General features: G+C 34.7%; 1 protein-coding gene across 1 annotated transcript; it reads right to left on the bottom strand.

Annotated features, from left to right (window-relative positions):
* Positions 1-5021: 5021 nt before the first annotated feature.
* LOC110032895 (lysine-rich arabinogalactan protein 19-like) lies at positions 5022-5877 on the bottom strand. Its single transcript, XM_020736675.1, has 4 exons — positions 5715-5877; positions 5546-5562; positions 5415-5447; positions 5022-5309 (listed from the first exon to the last, which is right to left on the bottom strand). Exons 1-4 carry the CDS (start codon positions 5875-5877, stop codon positions 5022-5024), a joined length of 501 nt encoding a protein of 166 aa, XP_020592334.1.
* Positions 5878-12201: the final 6324 nt, after the last annotated feature.

The raw sequence follows: 12201 nt of genomic DNA, 5'->3' as shown, positions 1-12201 counted from the left end.
AAATTATAGAATCTTACAATATATAAAAAAGCCACCAAAACCCACAAAGTGCAATAAAATTAAACATCCAAAAATAATAATATAATCAGAAAACATCTGAAACCAGTACAGAATAATAGAATAATCTATTTATATATGAAGGAAACAATTAAAAAAAACTACAACACCCCTAAACTAATACATATTAGTTACAGTCTTCCTCTTATAGATCAAATCACTCTTAGCAGACATATTAACTTAAAATTTTTATTCTTCTGAAAAAAATATTAATTTCAACTGTAAATTTGACCTAGTGAGTAGTTATAATCATAATATGCATTAAATTATGCTACTTATGCTATGGGTGGATGAAAAAAAAAATGCAGTTCGTTAATTTATAAAACCTTCAAATTTCACTTTAATTTTTATCCCTTCCTATTTCACTAAGTATTTATCATTTTAACATCTTTAATAGACATATTAAGATTACCTTCATATCGAAAGATATCTTAAAAAGTTTACGTGAAAGCACCCTAGAACAATGTACCTGAAAGTACTCTCAAAATGTACCCGAATGTACCCTCAAATTATACCTGAAGGTGCATATTTATCATTTTTCTTAATATGCACGGGTACATTGCATTCCCTATCAGTACCATCTGTGAGTAATTTTGTATGACTTAATATTTTATTTAATATTTCATATTAATTAAAATCCTTTAAAATATGCATTCACATGACAATTATTTTCTCTCATTTGTGATATCATTTCAGACTTTCAAAATGTCAGATATCATTGAAATACTTTTTTCTTAAAATTATTTATCAATTATTTATTTAATAAAATATTAATTTAATGCATAAAAGAAAATAATTACTCACCTTGCTTAGCTTGCTTGCCACACTAATTCCTTAATCCCCAACCTTCTAAGCTAAATGTTTTTCAACCTAAATTGCAGTTAAATATTAAATTATATTTTAATTTTTTTATTAAATTATATATTAATTTTTTTAATAAAACATATCTTATCTTTTAAATTTATTTGTCTTCTTCCTCAAATTTAAAGGATTTGTTGACTTTCTTCCTCACTTCTTAATAACAATAAAGTTTAATAAATTAATTTAACTAATTATATTATTAAGTCCAATAACAACATAACGCTTAACATTTATCTTATATGCTTTCAGATCAATCTCCTCCTATGCTTGCTTCACAAACTTCTCCTTCAAAGCCGAAATTCTTATATTAAAGCTCCGAGTCAATATGACATTGCATTAAACACACACATAGAGATAAATATGTATATATATATATATATATATATATATATATATATATAATATTTTAGTAATTAATTGATTAAATTTAAATTTACCTTATAATAATTGGTCGACTATCTTATCATAGCACGCTTGAAACACTCTTCCCACCGAATGTGAGCAACAGAAAGACGGTATTAACATTTAACAACTGTTCACAAAATTATAAAATCTTCAAATATATAAAAGGGTCACTAAAATCCACAAAATACAATAAAATTAAACATCTAGAAATAATAATATAATCATATAACAAAATCTCAAATCAGTACAAAACAATATATCAATATCTGAAGGAAATAATAAAAAGACACCACAACACACCAAAACTAATATATAACAACTGTATTCCTCCTGTAAATCAAATCTCTTACCTGACGTATTAACTTAAAGTTTTTTTTCTCCTCAAAGAAAATATTAATTTCAATTGTAAGCTTGATTTAATAAGTAGTTATAATCATAATATACATTAAATTATGATGTTTATGTTATGTATAAATGATTAAAAGAAAATATAGCTCATTACTTTATAAAATCTTGAACTTTTCCTTTAATTTTTATCCTTTTTCTTTTTACTTTTAGCATTTATTATTTTAACACCTTTAATAGACATAACAATATTACCTTTATATTCGAAGGTATCCTAAAAAATTTACCCGAAAACATCTTAGAAAAATGTACCCAAATGTATCCTTAAATTGTACCCGAAGGTACATCTTTACCATTTTCTTTAATGTGCACGTGTACATTGCATCCCCTGTAAGTACCATCTGAGAGTAATTTTGTATGACTTAATATTTCTCTTAATATTTCATATCAATTAAAATCCTTTAAAATGTACATTCATATGTCAATTGTTTCCTCTCATTTGTAATATTATTCCAGACTTTCAAAATGTCAGACATCAATGAGATACTTTTTTAAAAAAATTATTTGTCATTATTCATTTAATAAAATATTAATTTAATATATTAAAGAAAATAATTACTCATCTTGCTTAGCTTGCTTGCCACACTGGTTTCCTAATCTGAACTTACATGGTTCACAGCTTGTGCAACTCTCGACTCTGGCCCTTGCAGCTGCAACATATGTCGTCACAGCTCACCATTACGACATACGTGACCACTATGGTCTACATGGTTCACAACTCGTGCAGCTCCAGACTCAGGCCCCTGGGCCCCTGCGGCTTCCGCGATCTACGGACGTCGTCACAGCTCACCACTACAATCTAGGTGACCATACGGCTTAAGTGGTTCACATCTCGTACAACTCCCAATTCTGACTCCTGTGGCCTACGGACGCTATTGCATCTCACCACTACGATCCATGTGATCAACTGCGGCCTACGTTGCTCACAACTTATGTAGCTTCTTACTCCGGTTTCTGCGGCCAATCGATGTTACTAAAGCAACAGTCTATGATACACATGATCAACTACTATCATAACATTCAACTACTATTTATATGACAAGCTGACGCTACGATCATCATCTACAACATTCTCGGTAGACTATTGTCTTTATAGCAATCGATTATGACCTTTACAGCCTACTATCATTAAGAATTACATTTGTTACAACCATACTATGACTATTATCAATGAATCACTCTTGTACATTTACAATGATCATCTATGTAACTCCATGTTTCTTAATTCAGAAGAAGAGTGAACTCATGTATTCAAACTTACACAGTAGATCATTTCAACTGGACTTGGTCATATAGCTTTTCCCCTTTATAGTGTTTTCCATCTAAAAAATTCGAGGTGTCTTCCCGTACTTTTCTATTTAAGTACTTGAGTGTGTGTTGAGTTTCCATTCAACCATTACAGGAATTAAACAAATTTGTGTCAGCCAAATCGGATGCAAATCTAAGGCTGATCCGACAATAATTGAGGTTTATCATTCGATTTGCATATGATTTTATGTCTGATTTTTTCTTCGGGTAAATTGGAGGTCGGTTATGTTAATTCCATCAAATTTATATTGAAATATTCCAACACAACTAATTTGCGTCGTCTTTTGTGTCGTAATAGCGTCAGATTTATTTAATCCATGCATGCGTTGAATTTTGCGTTTGAAAACATCAGAAGATAAAGAGTATTATCAGATTATCATTGAATTTGCGGTGGATAATATGGATGAATGACGAAACATTATTATCATTTTAGCATTATATTTTTTGACGCAAAACGAATGAAAATCCGACGCAAACTTATACCACAAAAAAAGGAAAGACCAATTACATTTTCATAACATATATACTACATATAATCCACATTGCATACCTTAATATATCCCATCATACCACAAATCAAAACTCTGAAAAATATCATTAATGAAAAAGAAGATATTATCACAAATCATCCCAAATAAGAATAGTAAAGTTAATCAACAATTTTATAACAAATATTTAAAATAATGCTTAGAAATAAACGAAAAAAAATAAACTTGTCATTTTCTCCCTCCTCCTCTACGGATGTCATTTGTCGCTTGCTTCGACAATCTGCTAAAGTATCTGTCATGCGCGTCATAGTCCTCAACCTTATGCTTGCCTTCTAGCATCTACTTGTGCAATTGACGGATTTCTTCGTTCATTGCAGTCACCTGCTTGACAAGAGCATCATGGTTTGATTGTGAAGAGCTCGGGGAACTCAGTACGAGACCACGCGAGAGTTCAACCGTGAAAGCTATGCCCTTCGCTCCAATGCCATAAATCCTCCTCTTCTTCTTCACTACCGCTTGGGTCCAAAGCTCGTACTTGGACCGCGCAGTGGTAGACTGACTACCACTGCTACTGGCGAAAGTCTGGTCATGAATGACCAAGTGCCTCTCCCGGAGTTGTTTGAACTCATGCATAATAAAAGCCAGTGTTTAATTGACACTTTCAATGGTTAAATTCAAAATAAACTTTTAATTGAAGGTTTTTAACTTACAACAACTCGTCGGGAATGTTCCAAGACCCTCTGCACAGTCCTCGAATGTTGATGAGTTCGAACATGCTGCTCCGCAACAAAGGGGCCACGGTTCAACTCCTTTGCTTATATAGTGTACAAAATTGGTTAGTGTTACAAAATTACTATAAATATTAAATTAATTTTTCAATATTTAGAAAAATCTTACCAGCCTATAATAGTGCTTCGTATGGGAGACTGATCCTCCAATATAGAGCGTAGCTCCTCTGGCCCCCTCAGTCGCTCCGTTTGACTGGTTAGTCTGTCTTTTCCTCTCATAATTAAGAGAGACCCAGGTTACGGTCAACTGACCTCAGAGCCCCTCATCGATCTAGGCAGGCCGCTCGCCCCTCCGATGGGCTGTCATGAACATGTCTCCATGGCGATGTTTGCTTCGACTCTTGAAGATTTGACGGATCTAATGGTGGTGTTCTAGGAGCCAGGTGAAGGATCTTTGCAATGTAAAAAATAACCCATGTGTTAGTATGAAAAAATGAATCAAATTTATAATTCTGATTCAAATTACATGATCGTACCTCAAACTCCCTGAACCACGAGTTCCAAGTGCCTACAGGGATCTGCTTCCATGAGAGATAGGGTTGATCGTACCTGCTTCTGATAATCTCTGTGATACTGGTGACAGACATCTTATGGAGAATGATTCTTTTTAAGAAACACATTAGTTACAAAAAAACATATAACATTAAGAATAAACATCATACAATGTTAAAAATAACTTACGAGTCCCCCTCTGGCAGTATATGTACTCTTAGGGGGTATGAGTCGAGGGGACAGGCTCAAGAGGTGTCGGAACACGTGAGGCTTGAAGTGGTGGGACTGGAAGTGGTGAGACTGGAAGTGGTGGGGTAGTTGGTGTACTAGCTGCAGTAGCAAGTGTAGCAGGTTGACGAGTAGGTGCGGAAGCAGCAGACTTCACAGGATACAGGGCAGCAGCGGATGCAGGAGTAGGTGTTACAGGAGGGGTGGTAATAGCGGGTGCAGGAACATGTGTCACAGGAGTGCGTGAGCAAGTGACAGTGGGTGCGGGAACAGGTGCCTAAGAGGTGTAGCAGCAGTAGACGGGGTACTAGTAGTGGAAGAAGTGATAGTGACGACTCATTTTCCTGCTACAGGAGGTGGTCTCTAAGTGTCCTTAGAATACGGGGTCTTCGAGATGGCTGAACACCTGCACCACCTGTGGCCATTTGCAAACAAAGGAATGATATTAATAAGATTAATACTGGTAGGAAGAATAATCATAAATAGAAAGAAACAATGCAGTAAAGATAAGACACAAGTAACAACTATATCTGAAAACAGAAAAAACGAGAGTAAAGAACTATGCCTCAATGCAATAAAAATATATATTATTATTATTATTATTAAGTTTCATCAAAGGAATTCGTCGTCGAAGATGAACCTAAAATTTCTTATTGACTCTCATCCTCATCCTCACCCGTACCATGAGCAACCTCTTCAAAATTCCCCGTGGTATTCTCTAGCACAAACATTTCATCGTTTTTGTCGCTCTGAATGCGAAAATCTGACATACCTTTCTCTTGGTCAATTGGTTCTATAGTACTATGTAGCTCAATAGTTTTCTTTGGATCATTCTTCATAACCATAGCCCAAATCGACTTTAACTCTTACAATACTAGAGTATTGAAGGTAATAAACTTATATAGCTTGGTCTGACAAAAAAAATAGATCAAACTTCGCATATTGGGCCCGTTTGGGGCAGCTTATAAGTGCGGGGGCGTTTTTAAAAACGTCGCGGGATCATTTGGATCACGCGTTTTGCTTGCTTATCCTCGATAATGCGGTTTCATTTTTACACTAAACGCAGGCCGCATTTCTGGATAAGTTGCTTATCCTGAAACGCACAAGCTACCCCAAACACACCCATTGTTTGTTCAATTTAACATCAGTGATATCATAAGACGTGAGTGTTCGGGTTCCTCGATTTGTAAGAAGATCGAACCACTGACAGTTGAACAAGTATACAATATAGCTGACATTATCTAGATTTTGCAATTGAATGACTTCGTCAAGGATGTTGTAATAGCTAATCTCGCTATTTGTGTGTTTATTTCCATTAATAGCGACACCATAATTATATGTCTTCTTTCCGTCACACCAGGAACTCGTATGGAATCTATAACTATTTACGTCAAATATTTGTCTTATAGTAACATTGCGATTAGGCCCTAGGTAAAATCTAGATCTATTAATCTCTGATCTGTGATTTCATTAACTATATTGTGAACATATAACAAATTAAGCGGTATTATTTGTGTAATTTTAAATATGACGATTATATTCCACATGTGATTAGAAGAGTTCCTTCTTCGTACGTATAATTCGAACAATGTTGGAACTTCTTCTATTATTTTGCTTAACAAAGACTCATCTTCCATGTCCAAGCTATGAATAAATAATCTACTCACAGTATTATTTTGTATTTTCAAACTAGTTAGTATATAACTAATATTCTCAATAATAAATGACATTATATGTTGAGTTTAAGGACCACAATTTTTACTGTATAAAGGGCTGAACTTTGTCACAGTTCACCAGGAAGTACAATGCAGCTGTTCGAATCTCTTTATCGTTTAGATACTGTGTAGTGTGCCTCCCTGATAGCTCACCTGATATTTGATATAGAAATAATTTTGGCTGTGAAGGCATGTCACCTACAATATGACCTATTTGATGACCTTGCTCAACATAATGAGCAGAAAGTTATCGTCTCTTGCAATAGGTGTGCTTCGCAGATCGATCCCTTAGATAGTGCTTTATTCTTAATCGTTTATTTTATTTTATTTAAAAATCTGCAGCACAGAAATTTTATATTGAATATGGTGGTCTTTTAGTGTGAAATAAAATGCTACTTAAAATGCATGTATCAGGAAGACATACTTCTTGAAGGGATACATCCATTTGTACTACACCGGATCCCTCAGTATAGCCTTCTAACATAGATGTATAGGCAGATGTTTCATAGAGTCGAAGAAACTATGTGAAACTATCCGCTCAAGCTTACATAATAATAGGGAAATACTCACATTAAAATGCTTCGATGAGTCAACATTCAGTGTCCCTGCACACAATTCTCTGAAGAGTATACTGACTTTGATCAAGAGATTAAGCACTGGCTTTGGCGGCGCATGAAATGCAATAGATAATAACCACTGCAGCCTTTTCATGTCAAATTCCTTACTCGTTCCTAAGTCAAAACAACGGATCAAATTTGAAATATAATCACTAGGAAACTTCAGAGAATTCACCCACTCAAATATTATCCTCCATTGATCTGGTGTAAGGCAGTATACAACTTTGGGTTTTATTAATTTACCTCCATTTGTTCCCTGAAGTTCTAAGGTTCTCCTTTTGCAATGTCGTCTCAGTTCCATTCTAATTTTCAAATTATCTTTTGTCTTACCCTTGATATCCACACAGTATTGAAGATGTTATAAATAAACTTTTCAATGTGCATAACATCGAGATTATGTCTAATCAGATAGTCTTCCAGTACGGAATATCCCAAAATATACTGCGCTTAGTCCCGCTTAGTCCAGTTGTGCGTGACACCGAAATCAGGAAGACGAGTTGAAGCCGGCTCTAATCTCTAGGTGATCTTCGGAACTTCAATGATTGCCTGCAATATTTCAACTTCAGTAATTCTAAGGAGTGGACTTGATCTCTCAACCGAGTGATCTCTCAACCCAATTTTTGAAGAATACTTCTCGGTTCCTTTTAAATGGGTGATCGCGGTGAAGAAATCCTTGGTGGCAGCCGAAGTAGCTATTTTTCTTATCATGTTTCGGAGTACATGCCTTCTACATATCCATGTAGTAAGGATAAGCCAATTTTTCGGCTGTGCTCCAACTAGCTAGCATCCCATCGGTTGGAAAATCATTAATTATCCACGTAAGAGCCGCTCTTAGTTGAAAATTTTATTTCATAGCAGTGTCTTATGTAACATTTGAAGCTCTTCAATCAAAGGCTATAAGTAGACGTCGATTTTTCTCTTTGGGCTATATGGACCTGATATGATCAACGTCAGAAATAAAAACGATACGGTCATGCACATATAGGAGGCAAATTATGCGGCATAATGATCACTAGTCAGCATGAGCATGAGGTTGTGGCGCGACTATACGAGATGAAGTCATCTGCACATAACCCAAGTTTAATATACCGTGCTTTAACTACAAAGTTTGGGTAAGTACGATCACAATGTCTCCAGACCTCACCATGTGATGGATGACTCATCGAGTTAGCATCAACAAATTCAGTACTGTGTTAGATCATGTGAGAGGTTTTACGCATGGAAGCGTATAATCTCCGAAGCCTAGGTATGAGCGAAAAATAAAAGGGGCGCTTGTATGAAATATTTTTCTTATTTTTACTCTTTTGCTCTTTTTGTTTGAATCTATCTGCACCACAAAATCTATAAGTCATTTCCACTGCATCGACCTCGTAATATATCATTCAACATAATAATCAATCTTCTAACATTGTAACCGTAACTTCAAAATCAACTTTTTAGATTTGTAGAGGCCATCCGACTTTAAATTCTCTATAGAGTTTCTCTTTTAATAATGTTGCTACCTAATTGAATGTTTCTCTGGGCTTGTTAAAATTAGATTTGGTGGTCAACATTTTCAGACCCATTGATAACTTTGTATATGTTGTGCAACCATTCTATAAAGGTTGTTGTGCAACATTCAATAAGTCATAAAACTGTTGTGATTCGTTGTTCGGTGTTCCAAGTTCGTGTTGAACACTTTTAAGAAATTGAGCTCTTTGAACATCATAAATCATTTCTTCATTTGTGTCAGGATCAAATTTCTCTATAGGAGGGGCATAACTTGTCGATGCACCTCCTTGGTCAAACTGACTTCAGGCTCTTGCTTGACCATGTGCAGCCTAGTAGAAATAATTAAGTTTGAATCCCTTGTGGTAGAGATCCAACTTAAGTTCTTTGGGTGGCAAAAACACTTGATTTTTGTGTTTCGCAAAAGGACACTGAAACTTATTCTCCGAATGATAGATGGACAGCCGTGATGCCACCTGCACGAATTCCTCAATGCCATACAAGCACTCATTTGTGAGTTTTTTTTGTCCTGAATATAATCTGTTATAAATTTAAGCTCTCAAATTACAAATATTCATCTGCGACATAATTGTAGCTTCACAGATCAATGCAACTATTACGAAAGATAAAAATTAGTTAATACTTTTCAATACGTACAATGAATGATTATGTTTAGTGGTTCGTGGGAGCTAGTTCTAATAAAAGAAAACGACTCCAGGAACCTTTTTTAAGTTGCTCGTTTCATCCGATGAAGTCGACAATACTTGGTCTACCAAATATAAGTCACTTCTTTGAAGTGGTTTATTTTTAGTGATACATTTCTCCACTTCAACCAACCAATGTGAATTCTGCTAATAACATTCTAATCTAGATCACCATCATTGTGAATAAGACCAGATGGACTCCTCCGGTTTAACCAACCAACTTGAATTCTAATAGCATCCCCATCCATATCACCATCACTTTGAACAATGGTCCCGATCGATGCATGCATTCCTCCGCTTCAACTAATCAACTCTAATTCTACTAATAACAACATCCCTTTATCACCATCACTTTAACAATATACCCGATGTATTCCTTTACTCGAGCCAATCAATGAGAATTCTACTAATAAGATCCCCTTAATTTATATATATGCCTAACACCCAAACTTTTTTTTTATGAAAATTTTCATGTATAACACTCAATTCTTATATATATATATATATATATAACACCTAAACTTCAATTTTTACATGCATACCACATCCCTATAAATGCATTTCAAACATATCACTCATTTCTTATGTTTATACACACTGAACTCCTAAACTTCAATTTTTACATACATACCACTGAACTCTTATGTATATAGATATCTAACATCAAAACTTCAACTTTTACCTACATACCACATTATCTAAGCATTTCATACATATCACTCAATTCTTATGTATATACACACCTAACAACTAAGCTTCAATTTTTACATGCATATCACATATAAATGAAAATACTGGCGCGAATGGACTTATCTTTTTCAATACTTTCTGATAGGAGTGGAGCAGAAGGATGAGAAATGCAATAGTTTCAGTGGTCTATGTAAGCTCAATTTGATCGTTACCTTCCCAATTAGCTCTAATGGTGACTTTATTGAGAAGGTTCGTTCAGGGTAGGCAATAGTTTTGAGAGAAACCAAAGGGAGAGGGATAGGGGAGAGAGGAAGCTTGCGACGGCTTCAGACAGAAGAGGAGACTGGGAGAGGCGCGGAAAGAATAAATAAAATTTTGGTACTCGAGATGGGTTTATTAGGCCATTTGCGTCGAATTTTTGTCAATTTTGAGTCGGATTTAGTTTGAAGCTAACAAGTTAAGTTGTTACGTTGCTTTGTTAGATGCAAATTTGACGCTAATTCTGTCGCACTCTAGTTGAAGTTTTGCCGTTTTCAGAGTACTTCCGTCGAATTTTTGGAAGCAAATCAGACGCCAAATCCTCCACAAATATCAAAATTTATTATTCTTCGCCTAACAACCGTAAATCAGACGCTAATATTTGCGTTGGAAAAAGCCAACACAAATATCAAATGTTAATAAAAACATCTCCTGTAGTAAATGCTAAGATGCTAAATTTATAATTCTACCAACGCAGACCTTCTGACACGTTTCATTAGTAATAATTGATCTAGTGGCGGGTGATGTGTGAAAAGATTATACAATTTTTATTATGTTTTGCACTTCTTTTTGAATGAAATTGCGCTTTAAAGAAAGAGAGTAAACAAATAAATGCTCCTATTTTTCACAAACTATAATTTATTTTGCATTTCTGCCACATATACACTATACCTTTATCACTGCAAGGAAAAATAAACTTAGTATTTGGCAAAACCAATTCACATTGCTTTGTTAGAATTTCTGTTAGTAGGATTGATAACATAAATCAAAAATTTGAAAATTCCAAACTAAGAGCGAATTCAGCAGACTAAAACATTATCCTTTATATTCCCATTGTTCACTGTGGGTTCGACATCGCGGTCTCTTTTAGAGCACTATATTATTGAAACGATATATATACTTGCATAAAAAACTCCAGTGTACAGGAATATATAGTTTCAAGAATTCACCTAAGTTGCTAGTGAGCAGATCAAGATGTCTGGTGTTATAACCAAGACTTTCGTAATTGTGATAATCGTTGAGGCGGATCAGCGGGGGGTTGTAACAGTGGTTGATCAATTCATTAAAAGGAGTGAACATTTTAGATATCTCAGGTCTATTGATCAAAGTGATGGTGATATAGATGATATCTTATTAGTAAAATTGAAGTTGGATGGTTTAAGTGAAGGATTGGATTAGACCTATTGTGTGATAGAAAAGTACCTATTGGACAAGAAAAAATTTATAAGATGTTGGTGAGACTTGGAACACTTTATAGAGCATAATGTTGACCTGTAAAAGAGAAGCATAAAACTAAGTGTTGCTGAGATGAGAATGCTAGGTGGATGACTGGTTTTTCACTTAGAAACAAAATGCGAAATAAGTATGTTGTGAAAGGGTTGGAGTAGCTCCAGTGTAAAACAAAATTAAAGCGAGTCACCTTAGATGGGTTGGCCACATTAAATGTCGACCATCTGATGATTCAATTAAGAGAGTAGATGTTTTATATGCTAGGAAAATTAGAGGTAGAACTAAAAAGACTTGGGCATGTTGTATAAAAAAAATGATCTCAAGTTATTAGAATTAAATAAAATATGACACTCAATAGGACACAATGGAGAAAAAGGGTTCATGTAGCCGACCCTGCTTAGTTGGATAAAAGGCTTGTTGTTGTTGTTGTTATTGTTGTTCTTTTTGTAATAGATTTAAGATACTTA

Source organism: Phalaenopsis equestris, unplaced genomic scaffold (assembly GCF_001263595.1).
Source record: "Phalaenopsis equestris unplaced genomic scaffold, ASM126359v1 Scaffold001053, whole genome shotgun sequence".
NCBI classification, from domain to species: Eukaryota; Viridiplantae; Streptophyta; class Magnoliopsida; order Asparagales; family Orchidaceae; genus Phalaenopsis; species Phalaenopsis equestris.
The sequence above is the reverse complement of the archived record's forward strand: the minus strand, read 5'-3'. Positions and strand labels throughout refer to the sequence as shown.

Excerpts from the sequence above, each read along its gene's own strand:
- LOC110032895 (XM_020736675.1), bottom strand. The coding sequence starts at position 5,877 with ATGGTTATGAAGAATGATCCAAAGAAAACTATTGAGCTACATAGTACT. Across the intron at positions 5,310-5,414 it reads TCAGCCATCTCGAAGACCCC|GCACCTGTTCCCGCACCCAC; the intron begins GTATTCTAAGGA and ends TACACCTCTTAG.